The following is a 20,808-nucleotide window of genomic DNA, read 5'->3' as shown; positions in this document are numbered from 1 at the left end:
GAATGTAGTGAAAAGTGCAGCCTGCGATTTTTTTTGAAAATTAAAATAATATAAGTACAGTATGGGGCCTTTAATTTAAATACCTACTTGTACGGAAGGTATTAAGGTGGAAGCTTAGAACTCAAGGAAAATGAGAATAAAAGAATGGGATAATTTCTGTGGAGGCGTATACGGTATAGGAACCCATTTTAGCTCCTAATTACGAAAAAAAATTATATGATCAAAATCCGAGGAGTCGTAACTATAGGTCAATTAAGGAAAGCTGGCATGTTCACAGTACTCACACTTATGCAATTTCACTTACAGTATGTTCAAAAATAAATGCGACTCTAGTTTCATTTTAGACTTGAATTGTAAAATGGTGCGTTGTAGATAAATATATGCAAATATAATTATGAAAGCTCTCATAATTTACCTGTAAAATTATAATTTAAAAGTAAATCAATTGATGAACTTAATTATTTATTCTAATAATAATCAATTGGATAAAAATATAAATAACCATTCAATTATCAAATTTTCCGCAAAATTTAATTACGGATCAACAACTTTACGAACACTTCCAAAGAACACATACCGCAATAAGACATTGGTATTCAATTTTAAGTAAGAACAAACGATATCGTTTGTAAATTAATGTAAATGGTGATAACTCTGATTATTAATTAGTAATTTGATTTTTGAAAAAAAAAATGCCGATTTTAGTCAAAATTTATATTTTTCTAACAAGATCCTTATCATCCAAATTTCCACATTGGTGAGAAAAATTGACATTTCTAATGAAAATGAACAAAAAATTAAATGATTTTATTAAATACAGTAAAATAGTCTATAATTCTTCCATTTACTGTATCACAAAATTCTTCATAGATTTTTAGATATTCGTACTACACCAATTACATCACCCTGTATTTATAAACAATTGCAAAATATGACACATACATAGGCCGGGAGATACTGACACAAAATTTCGGGTCATTTGTAACAGAATGGCGGTTCTACAGGGGTCTTACGCAATGACAAAAAGAAAAATGATGGTCAGAACGCTGGTACCGACGGACTAGTCGCGTGGGCGTTAGTCGAACTCGTCGGATAAATAGCGAAAGTCAAACGATTTGTAACACAAAAATTTTAGAATTTACCGATAGCCCATAAAAAAGATGTAGGCGGTAGTGTCAAGCCATACTTTTCCGGTGTAACTTACAGCCCCCCATACCGACGCGATGCGTTGATTAAAAAAAAACAATTCAACCATTTGTATCAGGCTAACTTTTGCAGATTTTCCGCGGTATGGCGACTATTTGGAATCGTCCGAAAAGTATGGCATGGCGATTTTAGTAAATGGCTACACGACGATGGTTACCTGTGCAAAAGTTAGCCCGGTACAAATGGTTGAATTGTTTTTTTAAATCAACGCATTCACGTCGGTAAGGCGGACTGTAAGTCACATCGAAAAGTATGGCATGACACTACCGCCTACATCTTTTTTAAGGGCTATCGGTAAATTCTAAAATGTTTGTGTTACAAATCGTTGGACTTTCGCTATTTATCCGACGAGTGTGACTAACGCCCACGCGACTAGTCCTCCGGTACCAGCGTTCTGACCATCATTTTTCTTTTTGTCATTGCGTACTAAGACCCCTCTAGACCGCCATCCTGTTACAAATGACCAGAAATTTTGCGTCAGTATCTCCCGGCCTAACATGTGCAATGTGTAAATGTGTTGACGTTCCAGCTCTTCTTAATATAGGTATACTCTAGGTTATTAAAAATAACAAAACTTGTTAAGCGTGTATATTCAATATTCATTTAATTGTATTAACAATATAATAATTTACATAAACATGCTCGCTTTCCTCATAATATGTATCCCAAACCACAACCATTTTTATTCCAATACTTAATTTTGAAACACAATCCAGTGGATTTTTAATTTTGTACCAAAACATTTTATTAGTCGTGTTTAAGATCACACAAAATAAGCGCAAGAATTGTATATTTTTCTATTATTTTTATAACAGCAACGAAAATAATAAAAATAAGCGTAAATTGGATTAAAAATATATATTGAGTCATTGTTCATTATAAGTATTTACTTACAAATGAAAGAACTATAATGTGTGATCATCATACTGTGTAAGAAATCATTTTGATATACATATTTAAATATCAAATAAACTGGAACTGGTCTCCTAAATATATTTAAAATATTGAATTTATTTAAACATGTGCATTATTTTATTTTACAAAATTACATATATTGCTCTTAAATATTCTCTCTTATAACTGTAAAAGTAAACTATTACTTACTTACATAGTTTAATTAAACTGCACATTATCTTTTATTGTCTTTTATGTTTACATTTGAGTATAAAGATAGTAATTAGTACTAAGAATTAAAACGTTATAAATATTATGGTAGGTGGATTAAGATTACCTTATATACATACTTCAATCATATAATATATAATAATGGATGAATTTTAAACATCTGAACATAATATTGTGCAACAATACAAAAAAACAAATCAAGTTATGGGCAGTCATACCATAATCTCACCATTAAAATAACAAATAATAAAATGCGTTTCAAATATAATTTTCTAGATAGTTAACAAAAATATAATAATCGTCCATCAAAACATAGTCATAATACATTTAAAATAAATGCTACTCATATTGGAAACGCATTCTAACGATATACATAATGACCCCGCTGAGCACAACAGCTGCAGCGGTAAGCAATCGTCACGCGCGAGTTCTCGGACGGCACACGGCGTCGCTTGCGCGCGAGAAGGCGTATTGTCATCGGGTTGGTTTACAAGCTGCCAATTTTCGGCCTCGAGTGCGTGCCTCGTGCCGCGACTTGGTGTATTCAAACCATAATACATTTGGTATTAAAGTTGTGTCTCGTATCATTAACATTTCACATATTTTCCTGAAAATTAAATAGTCACATATAGAATTTATATTTTTGGAGGCGGGACTCGAACCCGCATCCTTTCGGAATGGCGCGAAAGGATGCGGGTTCGAGTCCCGCCTCGTGATCGAATTTTTTCTATTCTTTATAAATTTATAGTCACATATAATTATGCCTCCTTACATTTTTTCTGACTCATATCATTTACTTTAAACTTCATTGGATGGTCATTTATCAACTCAAATCAAATCAACAATTTTTTCAATCAAAAATGGTTATTGATTATCACTTTTTGATTTTTCATACTTACAAATTAGCCACTTGCGGGAATATTGGTGTGAGTATTTTATGCACAACAGTGAACCAAACTGTTGCAGTAACAAATCCAACCAGGCCACCAACAACAACTTGCCATGTTGTGTGGTATTCTAGATATACTCTCCCAATGCATACAATCAAGGCTAATAAGAAACAATTACTTACAATAATAACTTTCCATAAAACTGATATTATGTTATTATTGTTTATATGGTGTAATCTGAAACAAAGTGAGACAAATTAATGCTAAAGAATTACTGTTAATTCAAGTATTAAATATGAATTAATTTTTAATTAATACTTATAAATTTTATTTAAAATAAAATAGTTCACCTTATTATGAAAAAGTATAAGACATATATACTAAAAAACCATATGAATTGTGCATGTGAGGAAGGCATTCCATATTCATTATATAAATGTCCCCTAGATAGTGGCCTCTTTTCACATATAATATGTTTTAATATTATATTCAAGAGCTCATTTACGAGAGTTCCTATAAAAAAAGCTATCTGTAATGTAAACAGAAAAACATGTTATCATCAATGAAGTCAATAAATCAAAACAAATATATAGGTTACTAGATTTCGGCTTCACCCGCGTTTTCAAAGGAATACCCGCATAGTTCCCGTTCCCGTGGGATTTCTGGGATAAAACCTATCCTATATGTTATTCTGATGTATAAGCTATATTGTGGTAAAGTTTCATTCAAATCCATTCAGTAGTTTTTACGTGAAAGAGTAACAAACATCCATACATCCATACAAACTTTCGCCTTTATAATAGTATTGTGATGATTGTGATTTATTTATTTTGAACGTCTAATATGGAACTACTTTAAAGTAAATTATATTATTCTATTAGTAAGTAAACTTATTCAGTAACTTACTGTATGTAGGTCTCTTCGAAATAAGATCAAGGCGATAAAACCAGCGCCAATTCCAAAAGGTGCTAAACTGGTAAGGGCAAAAAATTTACCAATGAAATCACCTGAAATAGTATAAAACGATTATATTCTCCCAAGCATTCCTTTAGGTATATAAAAGTATCAGTTTAGTGAGCGTAATTTACCTTTGGGATATTCGACTAACGTAAGTGCTAAAGGCTGCCATTCAATAACATTTTCACTATCCGCCATATCTTCTGTATATTTTATTTATTATTAAAAACATATGAACTGTACACATAACATTATTATTCGAACTTCATTTTTATAATTTCTAATTTTCTAAAAAACAGTTCTATGGAAATCGCTTACGATTTGACATTGACAATTGACGTGTTTGACATATAGCTTGGATCACAGGATCACAAAGTAAACTGTACAATGCTCAGAGCAATAAACCTATAGAGTACTTGTATCGAGCGTATACAATTTACATATATTTGTTTCTCTCTATCTAAAGAAAACGGTCGTATGAAAGAATGAGATAGCTATAGACTACAAGCTACGTTTCAACATAGTCATGGCACCATTTTTACTATAGGTACGTATTTAGATAGATAGAAGGTGATAGTGATGGAATGTGCTTCAATCGATAAAATCGTGAATGCATTTTGCATTTACGGTTTCGTGAAATAGTAAATAATAAAAAAAAAAAAACAAAATTAATCATAAATTTCAGTTGAATACATTATTTGTTTAATCCTACGAATATAATAAATGCGAAATTATGCGAGAATGGATAACTTTCTCTTTCACTGCTGAACCGATTACAATGAAATTTTGTACATACACACATAGGATAGGTTTTATACCGGAAATCCCACGTGAACGGGAACTGTGCGGGATTTTCTTTAAAAACGCGGGCGGAAAGCTAGTATATTTTAAAATAAATTTTAAAACTTGAAATGTAACTAATTTAAAATAAAGATCAATAAAGTTAAAGGAGTGAGGAGAAAGGCACAGTCAGCATGAATTTTAACAAGTTCATAAAAGGACAGTCTTAAAGAAAACATTTTCCTTACATCCTACTAATAAAGCGAAAGTTTGTGAGGATGGATGTTTGTTACTCTTTCACGCGAATACTACTAAACCGATTACAATGAAATTTGGAAAAATTACTTTTGATCCCGTAAATCCCACAGAAATGGGAACTATGCGGGTTTTTCTTTGAAAACGCATGTATATTAAGTGTGTATTTCAATAGTAGTTTCTCATCTATGAGAACTGTCATTTAATCAACCGTTTAATTTTCACATAGTTATACATTTAAAGTAAATGTGTAAAAAAATTTCCAAATAAAAATTCACTCACACACAAAATATGTACATATTTATTATCTAAAGGAACAAAAAAAACGTAAGAGTAAGATTGCACAATTCTTCTAGAGTATCCATCTTGATAACACGTAGGCTCGAAATGCAGTGAACACAATCTAGCAAATTTCGACGGCGTCCAATCTACACGTCTCATGTTTTATACCCATTTTTTATTTAGCTCTGGAAATCTAAAACAAAATGAATTTATTAATAATCTAAAAGAGAAACAACAAACTAAACAGATAAGTCAAATAAAACAACCACGTGGTATTTTTTATTTTCCTGCTGTAGAAAATTTACATCTATTATTTGCTACAACAACTACATATAAATCTGATATAAGAAACAAAATAAATAAATCAACGTTAATATGAAATAGATTTTTTGTCATAAATCGATAATATACGCTAGATGTGTTACAACACTACGGTGGTAAACAAAATGCCAAACGTGATAATATTGTGACATTTTTTAAAAATTATTTAATTCTTTTGTATTCCACAACCCCATAAAGTGGGTAAATGTTACAGTTACAACATAAACTTATAAAAAAACGCTTGATAAAACCTTCAAATAGGGTTAGAACATAAATATTTATCAATTTGCTGAAAATCACTTACCGATGGAAAGATATTTTTTCATTGTTTTCATCCAAAACTCCCATTCGACTAGTAATAGCCGGTAGCTAAACATACAATAGTCATTTTAGCACACTGACAAATAAAAAGAAACACTATACACTTTATATTTTCTAAATATTTCGTTAAAAACACTTGACGCACCGAGACCTCCAGCTGGAAGGCAAACAAAACATAGCCGGCGCGCTACGTTTGAAGACAGTGCAGATACTCTATCGCTATCTCAATCTGACTTATGCTGTTATTGACTAAGAGTAAGTAGATTAGAAAATATGTATTTTGTTCTGTCTCAATATAAGAACTCTATAGGTTTATTCCTCTGAGGTACAATGCTTCGATTATTGAAAACCACAGAATAAATATTGCTGTCTGGCGTGACGTGCTTCTCAGAGGCGTTAGAAAGCTTGAAACTTATAAGCGCTTATAAGCGCTTATCGGCGCTTATTTCTGTGTAAGGGCGTATTCAGAAAGAAAGCTTGAAACTTATAAGCGCTTATCGGCGCTTGTCATGTTCATATATTTTCCTGTCAGTGCTGGTAACCCGCGCAGGAAAATATATGAACATGACAAGCGCCGATAAGCGCTTATAAGTTTCAAGCTTTCTTTCTGAATACGCCCTACGAAAAATAATAATATTTCATCAGTTCATGAAGTCATGACTTAAGTCATGAGCATTATTAATGCAGATAAATTTCGTCGATTATCTACCTAACTATCAATTTTCGTGACTATATTTTTTATCTGTAATATTTTTAATCTATTTCTTTTCTTGAAGGAAACTTGCTTTTGCTCTTTCTTTTGGCAGATTTTATGGTTCCGTATTCCGTCGTCAAATAAAAGAAGTTGTATGTGTTTTTGTATAAATTGGTGAAAAAATAAGGAACAAAAATGGCAGAATCAGAAGTTGTAGATTTGGATCTCACCATTGATGACTTAGTACCAAAAAGCCCTGAGAAGTAAGATTATTTTTTTCATTGAATCAATGCCTTAAAATATCCTTCATTAATATTACATTATCGTATCGTTGAACTCTTTGTTTACCCTGTCATAGAGATTTTAATCACTGCATACCCTCAAATTATTCAGATCATTTCCTTTGTTATGAATCGTCTCTAGATCCTAGGCCCTTGACACTTGACCTACTTGTGCTACCCACGATTTCGTATAACAATCGCCATATAAATATTCATATTCATTTCTTTATTTTTATAGGAATTTGAAATCTATCGTTAAGTATATATTTCGCTAATTCCATTGTTAACTTTTTTAATTGATGATGTTTAGATTGGCTGAAGAAAAAAAGGAAAACGGAAACCATTTATATAAATTTAAAAATTATAAAGGAGCTTTGGCTATGTATGAAGAGGCTATTAAACTGTGCCCAGAAAATGCAGCATACTATGGCAACAGATCTGCCTGCTACATGATGTTGGGAATGTATAAAAAAGCTTTGGAAGATGCCCAAAAAGCTGTTGCTCTTGATTCCACATTCACCAAAGGATACATCAGGATGGCTAAATGTTGTATTGCTCTAGGTACAGTTATGAATTTTCTTAAATCTTTAACATTAATTATTATTTCACCTTTAAACTCAGCACTGATAGAACTAACATTATTGTTATTTATTTTTGCATAATAATTTTGAAGTAATAAATAATACAAGATATGTTTATAATGTTTAGGTGATATATCTGGTGGAGAACAAGCAGTAAACCGTGCAACCGAACTTGGTGGTGCAGATTGTGCGTCAAATGAAAAACTGGCACTTGATTCATTGCGGCGATTACATGAAGATGCTCAACGTGCTTTAGAATCTGGTGATTTTCGGCGTGTTGTGTTTTGTATGGATCGCTGTCTTGAATATAGTCCATCTAGTTCAAGGTATTTGTTTGTCAGTTTACAATCTATAGTAGATTAGACTTAGGCATCAGTGTTTAATGATATTATATAGTTTATAGCCAAGGGACTGGTGGACCCGATCTTATGTTATAAGATCAAAGCTTCTTTCTTGTGTTTATTTTTCTTATTTGTGGATATTATCTAATCATTAATAACAAATTCCTGTACAATCATAGAATTCAAGTCGCCATCTTTTTTATATTGCAAGGCACAAATTAAGTGCTGCTGTAAAGTAGGGCTGAACAGCTTGTTTACCATTAAATGAACAGGATAATTGTTACACTATCTTGCATATTATTTGCAGGGCAAAATTGATAAAGGCAGAATGTCTGGCAATGCTAGGACGATGTCAAGAAGCTCAAGAGATTGCCAACGACTCATTAAGATTTGATAGCCTTGACACGGAAGCAATATATGTAAGAGGACTGTGCCTTTATTTTGAGGTACTTAGCAGATATTTATTTATTATTTCCTGATTAAATTATTAATTCTAGAATATTTGATTGATCATTACATACATTTTTTTCATAGGACAAAGATGAACAAGCCTTTAAACATTTCCAACAAGTACTAAGACTGGCACCAGATCACAAAAAGGCAATGGAAACATACAAGAAAGCTAAACTACTCAAACAGAAAAAGGAAGAAGGTGGGTATATTTCATGTTGACTCCACTAAAGTTAACCACTTTCAGAAGAAGGTAGGACTCAAATGTATGTATGTATGTAAATTAGAAATGTTGCAAATTTGATAACTATTTTTCTATTTCACTCTCATGAAAAATGTAATAATTTATGTTGCTACTGGTAAGATGTATGATGATGATCTTTTTAATTATAGAAAATAAAAATAAATATTCTTTTAGTTTTAAAAAGTTATAATACTTTTTCAGGCAATGAGGCATTCAAGATGGGACGATGGCAACAAGCTTTAACTCTTTACAACGAAGCACTTAAAATTGACAAAAATAACAGAAAAGTTAATGCCAAACTATACTTTAATAAGGCAACAGTATGTGCCAAACTCCACCAAATCAAGGAAGCTGCAGATGCTTGTACTGCTGCTCTTGATCTTGACTCAAACTACATTAAAGCGCTTTTACGTCGTGCCAAGTGTTACACAGAGCTTGGTGAATATGAAGAAGCTGTAAAAGACTATGAAAAGTTGTACAAGATCGATAAAAGTAAGGAAAATAAACAGCTCTTACATGAAGCAAAAATTGCGCTTAAGAAATCGAAACGCAAGGATTATTATAAGATTCTTGGTGTTGAAAAAACAGCATCTGAGGATGATATTAAAAAAGCTTATAGGTATGTTCTATAAAGTTCAATTTTACAATAAGATGTTTAAATTTTGTTATAATATATGATATATCATCTATATTATATATATTATATAATATTATAAAGAGGAAAGGTATGTATGGTTTTCACGCATAAACTACTGGACCGATTTTGATGAAATTTGGCACAGATAATCTTTAGACCCTGAGAAAGAACATAGGCTACCTTTAATTGCGAAATCTGTACCACGGGCCGGCTTCGCCCGGGGCGGACCGCTAGTCAATTATATACATATTGGGTAATATTGATGTCTTAAATTAAATTTATACAAATGAACAGGAAGCGGGCTCTCGTTCATCACCCAGACAGACACGCGGGCGCAACAGACACGGAGCGTCGTGAACAAGAGAAACGTTTCAAGGAAGTCGGTGAAGCCTATGGAATCCTCAGCGATCCCAAAAAACGAGCCCGCTATGACCATGGACAAGACTTTGACGACGATGGCTCTGGTGTTGGTGGTTAGTAAAACTATTTTACATTATTCAATAATTAATACGTGAAATTAATAATGTGAAGATTTTATGTGAAAATTGTTGATTTAACCTATTGAGCCCCAAGTGGCCCGATCGGTCCCAGACACAATAGATTTTCTATTGTGTCTGTGGTTCCGCGGCCTGAGTTATTAAAAGAATTATGGAATAGAGTTCAGTTTAAAATTTGTAAAAAGAAACTTGATGAAAAAAAAAAATATGGGTGTATTTTTCAATTTCATTTTTGTTAAGCAACAAACACAGAAAAAAATGTGTCATGCCGATAATAGTTTTTTTTATTTTTTGGTATACTTACTAAATTTGTCATTTATATTTTGTATTTTGTTTCAGATATCGATCCAAATGTCGTATTCCAAACTTTCTTCCGCGGCGGCCAACCTTTTGATTTCCACAGTGGCGGCGGATTCCCCGGTGCTGGCTTCAGTTTTCAGTTCGGCTAGATCATATAACTGATCGTTTAATATCTGTATACTAAAAACATTCATAACCCAACTTTACATAGAAACTATCAAAATTTTGTCATTCCATTATAATTATTATTGTCTAATGGGCTAATAAATACAATACGACATTGTTTTTATTTTCATGTCGTATAATTAAGACCAAAACAAAATAGTCACTATAGTTGCCTTAGAAAACGCTTAAAAATAACAAGTGTTCAGTGTTTATGTAGGCAAAATAAGTAGGTAAAGGTTTCGTAAAAAACAATGCCTTAAATGGGGAAAAAACATTACAAATGCGAGTAGTAGATACAAGCTTATTACAAAATATTTTTAATAGGTATGGACTGATTATGTGATATTGATTTTTGCCGTAAAATAATTTAAAATAAGAATATTAAAACATTACTAATGAAAACGAAAATAAAATGAAATGGTCCGGGAGCCAGCAGCAGATTTTATGACCAAGTTCCTCTCAAGCGGTAATTAGTAAAATGCATCAAAGTATAGTATTATGAAGCCTCGTGAACGTCAGCTGGAGCTCGGTTGGGGGGAAGAGCGGTTGTAGCCTCCCGTATCAGCTGACGGTTTTTCCACCAAGATACAGCCAGCTGACATATATATTTATCCACAGTTACATATAAGCTATCATCAGGTAAATTTTTGTTTGAGAGGAAATAACGGAAAATAAATTTTTCTTTAAATTTAACTTTCATGTTCGAGACACCAGCTGACGTATAATACACCATGTTGTAACCAGCTGACTATTTTTTTTCGTTGAGATATTGGGTTAGCTACAATTTGACAAATTTTTAGCTGAGAGGAAATGAATGAATGAATGTATTTTTTTTCCTATGTGCGTGGGAGGCTACAACCGCTCACCCCCCCAACCGAGCGCCAGCTGACGTTCACGAGGCTTTATAATACTATACTCTCATGCGTCTGACGAATTATCTCTTGAGAGGAAATAATGAACCAAATTTGCACCTGGCTCCCTAACCAAAAAATTAGAAAATGCTATACCTAATTCATTTTTTTAACTATTGTTTAACGATCATTAATTGATTTAACATCCCTGTTGTATTATACAATTTTGGAAAAATAAATTCTGAGGCTTCATTATCCATAATATCGAAAACATCTACTTCATTATCAGATAGATCAGTGTTTCCCAACCTGGGGGTCCGCAGACAAATCAAGAAAATTACGAAAGCCACTAACCAGACTATTCTGACGGCCGGACTTTGTATTTTTCAGTTTTAAGTTGTTTGGGAGTCCGCGGATCATGGTAAGGTTGGGAAAGGCTGAGATAGATGATAAGTGTGCAGCATTTTCGAAACGTACTTTTATAATTTGGTACAAGTGGCAATAGAATTTTTTCATTAATCATTTAAACGTTCTATTAATTTATCTGATTTTAAAAGAGTAAATAAATAAGATACATTTAGTTTTGTCCTTCTCTTTTTAATTGTTAATGGTGTAAACAGTTTAGTATTAGTCAACCCTATGGGAATTTACTTTTTATCATCGTTAAAGGTTCTTTTGTGTTCATTTTTTTTTTAAATATTAACCAGTAATTACAATTCAACTCTACCCAGCTAAGTTCCCAGATCGCAAATAAATTAAGTTTTCGCTTTTATTTTAATCAACTTTCATTCAAGTTAAAATATTTCTTGATACAAAGAACCAGGAGCCGAATTCACGACATAGACAGCCATAAACCCGACAATGATTTATTAATTTGTTGGGATAATGTTTTAATGGATAAAAATGTTTACTTTTAATATGTTTTTTATCGATGATTTGCAATTTACTATATTTAAACAATCATAATAATTATATAAAAATCGTAAGACGGCAAGAGTTACAATAGAAGGAATTATTACGGTGCATTTTCATCTAACGAACAGAGCTAGAGTAAGAGCAACCTTTCGTGATCTGTAAGTGTAAACGATAACTCGTATTCAGTGTTATTCAGTATTAGAACATTGCATAGAATCTTTTCGAACGCACTAAGAAAAAAGAAAATCGAAAATATGCTCTACGCCTATTTTACACTAAAATAATTTGACATAGTAGGAGCATTGTATGTAAATGCGCCGTAAAAAGAAATAGTTATGGTTACAATATAATATGGATTAAATTTTTCAAATTAATTCCTATTGAATCAATGTAAAAAAATAAAGTTTTGGTCTATTCTTCCGGTCATTGGATACTTTATAAAATAGTTCAAAGTTACTCTGCCTTAATTAATAATTTGAAGGATCTGGAACTAAAATGGTTTTGTCTTTTTATTCTTAAATAAAAAAAATCTAAGACAAAAAAATGTATTTCATTACTATTCAGTTACCACAATATTAAAACTGTGATTAAAACTAACCGTGCATTCGTATAGGTATATCAAATAAAAAATAGCCATCTTACATGTTCTCACTTCTCAACTCAACTAGCTAAGTATTCCGACAAATCCTACACAACGGATTTTAAAGATGTAGGTAAGCATAAAAAATTCCGGCGACGCGGACGGGGTAAATACGTATAAGTAAATTTAATATGCAACTAGTGATTGATTAAGCATATTATATGTATGCTAATACTCTGTGCTAATACCTATTATCAAACCTATATAGTACCTACATACCTATCGATAATTACAATCAACCAATGCTCTAAAGTCTAAAGTGGTATTCACAATTTTCCGACCCACATGTGAAATTCCCCCGATGCACTCACTATATGTAGAGATAAACTAATGTAAAAAACTGTTCTAGAGTGTTAGCAAGACTATTAAAAAGGTTAAATTTTAATGCCGACTTCATACTATTTACAATGCCAGTCTATAAAATAGGAAAAGAGGGATATCTGGACCATTTTTATAATGGTCTAGCTAACAATCTAATTTTATATGAGTCCTCTCGACAAGAAGCTCAAATTCTCTCACAAAAACTCTCAATAATTGTTGCAGTTGTAGTTACTACCAACTTCAGTTTACAACAAAATACCTACATATAACAATAATTACGGTAGGTACTTTCCCACCATCAATGTGCGAGGATGTGTAGCGAGGTATGTGTTTGTAAATAAAAAACCAATAGTATCGCGTAGTAATATTATACCTTTATATTTTGCCGAACTTACATTTGTTGCCCGAAATAAACAAATAAATATATTCTGTGGTATCGCTTTAAACTAAATGAAGCGATATGATTGGTGCTTTTAACATATTCCTCCGTAGTATTCCTCGTTACACATCCTTGCACATTATTGGTGGAAAAACACCCGTAAGGGGTGGAGCTGATATATTGGAAAAAAGGAAAACGAAAAAAAGAAGTAATAAACGTAGGTATATTGACTATATTCTGAGGTATGTTTCATGAAATATTTCGAAATGGGTCGTAGGTACCAAATTGTAATTTAAATAAAATAAAAATAAGTATGACCTAGTGAAGTAACTAAGTGCTTTTTTATTTCCAATCTAAAGCGATTACCAATATAGCGATTCATACAACTTATAGGGATTTAATAAGATTCTTTTGAGATTAAATGTTTTTTAACTGTTTTCATTATTTTTATTGAAATTCATTGCTTTATCATTTGGCTGGCGCTTATTGCTTGTGCGACTGCCGACTCCTTCGAATCTAAAACAAATCAAAAGTGGTTACATTTCTTATTAACGAATCTACAAACGATATTGTGTTGTAATAATTGAAACCGCGACAACGCCTGAGCGCAGTTAACTAATGTACCTACAGTCTTAAATTCTTAATATTATGGTCTTAATCGACAATGCCCACAGTGGACCAATTCATTCAGAACTGAGAAATACTTGAGTAATTTTCGGAAAACATTACTAGGTATTTACCTACTCTAATAATCTAATATATGGATAGACAGACACAGTACTACTTACTTTTTCATTTTAAATGGTTTTTTCTTCTCCGGTTTCGGTGGTTGATGATTAGATTTGAAAGTAAGTACATATTTTTTTACAATATCAACGTTGACAGTAGTGTTTTCGGGATACATACGCTTTTTCCAAGCTTCTCTTTCATCGAACCACATTCGTTGATATTCATACGAAAGGAGCCACTGTATTCGTGAAGGCCCTTCCTAAAGATATGACAAACAAAGGTAGGTAATGAAATATTTACCAGTATATATTTTATGAACATGATATTTTATTTTTAAAATTAAAATACCATAAATTTCCATGGCTGTGGATTATACTTAGGGAAATCTGATGAAATTATGTTATGAACTGGCCTACATTGTGTTGTTTTCTCCCATTTGATACCGGACATGCGGCCCATATTTTATATCGGATAAAAATCTAAAATAGATAAAAGTAGATGGATAGGTAAATAGTAATTAGAAAATATATTTAGGTAGGTATTTGTAAAACTTCACAAAATCTTAAAATTTAAACGTCAGGGCATGTCAAGTTACTGCCTATATTTTGTTTATTTTAGAACTCTTTACGCATAGATTTACGTATAGTCATATAAAAAAGGTCAGATGGAACGGAACCCAGACAAAACTGACGAAAGTATCTCTAGATCACCTCTAGATGAATATTTTATAGAAACGAAAAACGACGAATTTTGGATAAAATCATGTTTGTTTGACATTTGAACTCATGTCTGGACAGATTTTATAGATTTAAGTACAGTGCGACACAAAAGAGATGAAAATAAATGAGGGCGCCACCGTCGCTCATATAGCAACACTGATACTGCGACGCAAGCGATCTTGATACTATAGAATAAAAATCCAAAAATCTATATAATATAATCTAAAATAAATACCGCGATTTAAACCGTTATAATTGTTTCATTGTAGCAATAGTGTAATTTAAGACAAAAATACATTAGTATTTTAATTGACCTACCTAGGTCAAATTTTACTTAAATGTATTTGGAATTAGTTATTTTATAAAAATCGGTCAAGTGTTTAGACTGCAGAGGCGCACATAGAATCAAACATACAAACAAACAAGCATACATGCAGCTCAAACACATTACCCTCTTTCTGGGTCCGTCGGGTAGAAAAAAACAAGGCGATTTGAAAACCACATATTTTTATTTTTTTTTGTAGATAAATTTTGTACATTAATATAATTCATCAAAATCTAAATATTCTACTCCTTCAAAGGACTGATCATCACTCTGTTTCGAAGTACTGGCAAGAGGGTACGGGGCATCTTCAGTATCTGTAAATATGATACAGTAAATATGATTTTTTTTCTTATGGTTTGATTGATTAATAGATAGATAGCTGTATGAAAACAGTTATCACTATACTATGTAGTAAAATCTAAACTAGGTACTTTATTTGAGGCTGGTTGAATTGGATATAACTTCTTGACTCAAATTGTGCTGGTCGCACTATAAAAACTAGTTTTTGTTTACATACAAATAACCTCAAATTAAATTGCGAAAACGTAATAATCGCCATACATACATACATTAAACACTCGTTACTAATGGAATATTCTATTTTACGTAGTACTGAGCAAAAATAAATGGAATCTCACCGGTATATTCTGCTGTACGTTTGTAAACGTTTTCCAAATCAGTCAATAAATTTCCAGCTTGAAATTCGGACAAACACCGAATAAAAACTTTTTACACCACATCACGGACACCGCTACGTTTAACCTTTTTCATGATGTCTCCTTTTTTATTTAAATTTCTTGTTCTAAATAACAATTTTATCTCAATAATTCTCCGCTTCACGAAAAAAACAACAAATTTTTATTCAACTTGACAGCTACATTGCCAATTCAGGGTTGCCAGGTAATGAAAAACGAATTAGTTCCAAAATAATTAATTTCATCTCTTTTATGTCGTACTATACAATCAATCAATTATATAATCATAATTATATTTCAGGAAGATTTAAGGCTGCAGTCTAGCAAAATTGCGTTTTCAACAAGTTATTTGACAATTTTTTCCCGGCTAATGAAATGATAAACTAATTTTTTTTTTCTTGTTTATCAATTAGTGTTATATACGCAATGCGCGTGAATTTTTTCACATTTATAAAGTTACTTTATGTTACCTTAATCAGGCCTTCAAGATAAGTCTCTTTCCCCCAAAATCATTTCGAGCTAAGTTTGTGCACTCACTACGTTGCAACCGATTACAATTTACACAATCTGATCAGCGCATTATTATCCTTATATAGTCGTTATTAAAAACTGCTGAATACAATTGCCGAAAAACTTATGATTTTCTTAATTAGAACGTTATAAATTCATGAAATTTCCCATTTTTTGCCTTACAAAATCTATTGATAAATACTGCTAAAAGTTATTTTTTCCATTAATTTATTCGATTTGGTTGAAGACCAATGAGTATTAATCCTTTAAAAATTTTTTTTTTTAATTTTGATAATTCTTTAAATATTAAAAAAATATTTAAAATAATTAGGAAAAATCCTAGCGAATTTCTTTAGTCGCGCTCCTTGGGCCGGAGCGTTCTGACGTGTGCTCTACGCTCGATTTTCCTTCATACCGAAGTGAAAGTTGCTCTACTTCATTAAATTTAATATTTTTGTTAATTGATTATTTTTATCTTAGTTTTGTGCAAATATTCGTATTTTTAAACATTTGATTTCGATATGGAAAATAAACGAAAAAAATACGCGTGTAACTACTAGAAAAAAAATTATCTTCGAACATAAAGTTAATGAAACCAAATAGATTGCAAAGGTGATTGGCAACAATTTCTTTATTTTACGGGGTGTCAGTAAAGGGATGTATATTTCTTTAAAACTAAAGTAAGCTCATAAATTTTCTTATAATACCTATAATTTTTTTGAAGTTCCAAAAATGTTTATTTTTCGTTTGAGAAATACGAAATATAATATAAACTTGTATTGAGAACTTGAACTTCCCAAGTTCATCCGGGGAAATCCCCATACGGGGAAAATGATTTGTTTACTCCAAAATTGATCCGAGGTGTTTTAATTTTTTCTTCTAGTCATTTTCAACGTAGCGGCATGTTGTTTGATTATTAATTTTGTAACATAAATGCAGGATGTTGGTTTTATATTCTGATCTTACAGACGCGCTGACAAATTTAGTCCGCCATTTCTAGTTTAGTCTACCAACTCTAAGTACCAATATTAAAACGAATGGATTATCATCACATCATCAAAACTCAGATGTAATGGAAGATCACAATAACATAGAAAATTCAGTGGGTGTTGAGAACTAAACAAACAGAAGTAACAGAGACGCGAAGAATAAAAAAAGAGGACGAAAACGATAATTCGTTGATGCTTTCCCTTTTCGACATATTGTAAGGGTACATCACCAATCTGCAAAAAACAAAACTGATGATTCCCAATTGCTGATTAAAAATGAAAAACAAATAAACACACAACAGTGGTGAAAATTTGCTGATCACAATGAAACATCCTTCAGTGGTAGCAGATTTACTCATTTCAAATGTATCGGTGAACAGCGTAAAGGAGAGGAGGACAGGAAAACATTATGAATGTGGATGGTGGATTGTATACAGGGTGTAATCGATAAGTATGTGCAGGCGATTATGACGTTATTATTGCAGGTATCAAAAAACTTAAAACTGATATCGAAATTACTTTACCTAATGAGCAAAATGACAATAATAACTTTTTAAAAGTATAACGAGAAATATCTAAAAAATTTACTTTATACACTCCCATATCAAAAAGGGAAAATGGGACTAGTAGAAGTTAAATGTCTAATTCCGGCAAAAGACATGAATGCGGAAGATGCGGTTAAAAAAAATTAATATTTGAAATACAATGCAAAAAATAACACTTTTGTCATAGATAAGAATCATGACTATTTTTTCTAAATTCAGGGACAACTAAACGTTGCAGAAGCAGAAGTCTGCTTATTTGCTGTTTGGACTGGAGTGAATAATTCGTTAAAAATAGAATATATAAAAAAGTATGTAACGTTTAGGCAAAATAAAATGATGGACCATTATCAAGATTTTACATAAATTGCCTACTGTCAGAATTGATTGATTCGAGACTTCAGCATTCGATGCCCATCAAGGACCCATCCTATATCATTCAAGCGATTGAAAAAAAAGAGATAAATCCAGTGCAACCGATAAAGCATCAGAATGCTAGCAAAAGATTTATTAGGTTTATCAATATAAATCTATATATATTACACATAATATAATAAATCTGTAGAAGACGCGAAGACTGACATCCGCGCGGACGGAGTCGCGGGCGGAAGCTAGTCAGAAATAAATATTTTTTGTTTTCATTTAACACAAACATTACATTTTTTTTATTATATACAAAATTTGTTTATCCGTTTTATTAGTTAAACTGAACAACTTTCACTAAGAAACTTAGGTCGAAAAAAATGTATAGAGTTCTGCATTTTGTATGGAAAGCTTATTTTTTTTTATATTTCGTCCAAATTTCTTTGTAAAAGTTGATCAGTTATATAAACATGAAGTTGAAGATATCAATAGAAAGTATTCGCAAATTTTGTGTACTGATAAAAAAAAAATCACCCGGTGTAATTTTCACGAAAATTGTTTCAAATTGTCATTTTTGGTACTTATTACGAATATTAAATTATGCATACGAATGATTTAATTTTTAAAAATTAAGTGGAGCAACTTTCCCTTAGTACATTTGTATTATTTACATATAGGATGACAGGATGCATTTGTTTGCACTACTAGACCAAGCCCTTAAGACCACACGTGCACACGAGTAAATAAAATAGAGCAGACAAATTTACTTAAACACGTGCGAATTTCTTATCTACCTACCTATTTTAGTAGGATTGTTGCAAATTAAATAAAATTTATTTATTTACTGATAATCAATGTAGATTGGATCTTTCTTTCTTGGATCTTTTTTATCACTTATATCGAAAGTGGCATCACTTTCGATAGTGATGAGATGCCAATCGCTTGCGCTGAGTAAGTAGGAAACGTGTCTCATTACAAATTTACGCACACAACTGCAGTAAACAAAATCAAAACAATACTTCGCGTTATATGCGTGTCATCACACAAAAATATGAGAGCGACTATTCGTTCGCACACTAGATTGTAAGTGACGTACGTATACAGCACCACTACAGCTTGTTCTTTTTTTGGGCATATTGCTGCGGCCTGCGACACCGGCCCCGCCCCCTAACCATATCTCTCTTAGTTTCTGTGATCTGTGCCCATAGGCCATAACCATTCATGGTGTTAGAGCCACCCAAAGACGTCATTCTTCGTTATACAGGGTGTCCCAAGAAGTATGGATATAGTGAAGCCAGGAGGTTAGAGGACCTAGAGGGCTATCCGAGTCACCCCCATGTACTTATGTGATACGATTTTTCGTATTTTCGTTTTTTTTTTATTTTCACCTATTGCACGCCTCATAAGCGAAGCGTTGAGGTGGGTACTACTGTCACTTCGCGCAAAACATCTGATTTTTCAAACTTAAAATGTCTTTATGTATCATACATTGCACTTGTAAGATAATACATACACACACATATTAAGAAAAAACACTATTTTTAACGTTCATGATATTTTTGATGTCATTTTTGTTAGGTATTTAAACTAGTTAAAAAACAGTTTAAAAAAGTTCTGTCTTGGACGTCCGTGTGTCTGTATGTGCGGATCCTTTTTCTTGTTAACACGATAGCGACCGAAATACTTTACTAATCGAGTCTTTTTAGGGTTCCGTAGCCAAAATGGCAAAAACGGAACCCTTATAGTTTCGTCATGTCCGTCTGTCCGTCTGTCCGTCTGTCCGTCTGTCACAGCCGATTTACTCGGAAACTATAAGTACTACAGTGATGAAATTTGATGGGAATATGTGTTGTATGAACCGCTACAAAAATATGACACTAAATAGTAAAAAAAAGAATTGGGGGTGGGGCCCCCCATACATGTAACTGAGGGATGAAATTTTTTTTTTCGATGTACATACCCGTGTGGGGTATCAATGGAAAGGTCTTTTAAAATGATATAAAGTTTTCTAAAAAACATTTTTCTTAAAGTGAACGGTTTTTGAGATATCAGCTCTCAAAGTCGTAAAAAGTATGTCCCCCCCCCTCTATTTTTATAACTACGGGGTATAAAATTCTAAAAAAAATAGAGGTGATGCATGCTAATTAACTCTTTCAACGATTTTTGGTTTGATCAAAGTATCTCTTATAGTTTTTGAGATAGGTTGATTTAACTGTAATTTATTATATTTGCTGCTACGGAACCCTTTGTGCGCGAGCCCGACTCGCACTTGGCCGGTTTTATTTTTTCTCTTACGCTTGAGTATGCTCAGGAATAGAACCCTTTCATTTTTCAGGGTCTGATTCGATGTGGTTTAATTGTTATTAAATAAACAAAAATAATAATTAATAAATATTTATTAAAAAAAAATTATGAGGCGTGCACTTTTGGATTTTCCAAATTATATTGCAGAGTACGATGAGATTTTTATTTATAGTGACGTACAGGTAAATTAGCTTGGAGA

At 32.2% G+C, this 20,808-nt stretch overlaps 3 protein-coding genes across 4 annotated transcripts; 1 reads left to right on the top strand and 2 right to left on the bottom strand.

Moving 5' to 3' along the window:
• Window positions 1-2,192: 2,192 nt before the first annotated feature.
• Window positions 2,193-4,517, bottom strand: LOC149910527 (dolichyldiphosphatase 1-like). Its single transcript, XM_090114795.1, has 5 exons — window positions 4,310-4,517; window positions 4,128-4,228; window positions 3,572-3,750; window positions 3,231-3,458; window positions 2,193-2,938 (listed from the first exon to the last, which is right to left on the bottom strand). The coding sequence occupies exons 1-5, from the start codon at window positions 4,374-4,376 to the stop codon at window positions 2,806-2,808; spliced, it is 708 nt and encodes a 235-aa protein (XP_089970921.1). The 5' UTR covers window positions 4,377-4,517; the 3' UTR covers window positions 2,193-2,805.
• Window positions 4,518-6,910: 2,393 nt separating this feature from the next.
• On the top strand, window positions 6,911-10,457 carry Tpr2 (Tetratricopeptide repeat protein 2). Its single transcript, XM_090114714.1, has 8 exons — window positions 6,911-7,094; window positions 7,423-7,673; window positions 7,821-8,019; window positions 8,342-8,480; window positions 8,569-8,686; window positions 8,930-9,347; window positions 9,660-9,838; window positions 10,202-10,457. Exons 1-8 carry the CDS (start codon window positions 7,027-7,029, stop codon window positions 10,309-10,311), a joined length of 1,482 nt encoding a protein of 493 aa, XP_089970840.1. The 5' UTR covers window positions 6,911-7,026; the 3' UTR covers window positions 10,312-10,457.
• A 3,227-nt stretch (window positions 10,458-13,684) lies between these two features.
• LOC149910525 (uncharacterized) lies at window positions 13,685-19,405 on the bottom strand. 2 transcript variants are annotated; one of them, XM_090114779.1, is made up of 4 exons: window positions 19,104-19,405; window positions 14,511-14,641; window positions 14,222-14,421; window positions 13,685-13,949 (listed from the first exon to the last, which is right to left on the bottom strand). In XM_090114779.1, the coding sequence occupies exons 2-4, from the start codon at window positions 14,619-14,621 to the stop codon at window positions 13,862-13,864; spliced, it is 399 nt and encodes a 132-aa protein (XP_089970905.1). In that variant the 5' UTR covers window positions 14,622-14,641; window positions 19,104-19,405; the 3' UTR covers window positions 13,685-13,861. The 2 variants fall into 2 exon arrangements, with proteins under 2 accessions (XP_089970905.1, XP_089970909.1); XM_090114783.1 differs by having other exon boundaries at window positions 19,151-19,405.
• Window positions 19,406-20,808: the final 1,403 nt, after the last annotated feature.

Source organism: Colias eurytheme, chromosome 2, assembly GCF_061535395.1.
Source record: "Colias eurytheme isolate Ceu_HAF_F1 chromosome 2, ilColEury1 Martin Lab GWU primary, whole genome shotgun sequence".
NCBI classification, from domain to species: Eukaryota; Metazoa; Arthropoda; class Insecta; order Lepidoptera; family Pieridae; genus Colias; species Colias eurytheme.
Note: the sequence above shows the minus strand (reverse complement) of the source record. Positions and strands in the feature narration are given on the sequence as shown.

Bases quoted from the DNA above. Each gene is read 5' to 3' on its own strand.
- LOC149910527 (XM_090114795.1), bottom strand. From the start codon at position 4,376: ATGGCGGATAGTGAAAATGTTATTGAATGGCAGCCTTTAGCACTTACG. The intron at 3,459-3,571 runs GTGAACTATTTT...ACTTTGTTTCAG, and splicing joins TTATACTTTTTCATAATAAG to ATTACACCATATAAACAATA. The intron at 2,939-3,230 runs GTAAGTATGAAA...TTTAATTTTCAG, and splicing joins TTCCCGCAAGTGGCTAATTT to GAAAATATGTGAAATGTTAA.
- Tpr2 (XM_090114714.1), top strand. From the start codon at position 7,027: ATGGCAGAATCAGAAGTTGTAGATTTGGATCTCACCATTGATGACTTA. The intron at 7,674-7,820 runs GTACAGTTATGA...TATAATGTTTAG, and splicing joins TAAATGTTGTATTGCTCTAG to GTGATATATCTGGTGGAGAA. The intron at 8,481-8,568 runs GTACTTAGCAGA...TTTTTTTCATAG, and splicing joins GACTGTGCCTTTATTTTGAG to GACAAAGATGAACAAGCCTT.
- LOC149910525 (XM_090114779.1), bottom strand. From the start codon at position 14,621: ATGGGCCGCATGTCCGGTATCAAATGGGAGAAAACAACACAATGTAGG. The intron at 14,422-14,510 runs GTATTTTAATTT...TCATATCTTTAG, and splicing joins CACAGCCATGGAAATTTATG to GAAGGGCCTTCACGAATACA. The intron at 13,950-14,221 runs GTAAGTAGTACT...GATTTGTTTTAG, and splicing joins AAACCATTTAAAATGAAAAA to ATTCGAAGGAGTCGGCAGTC.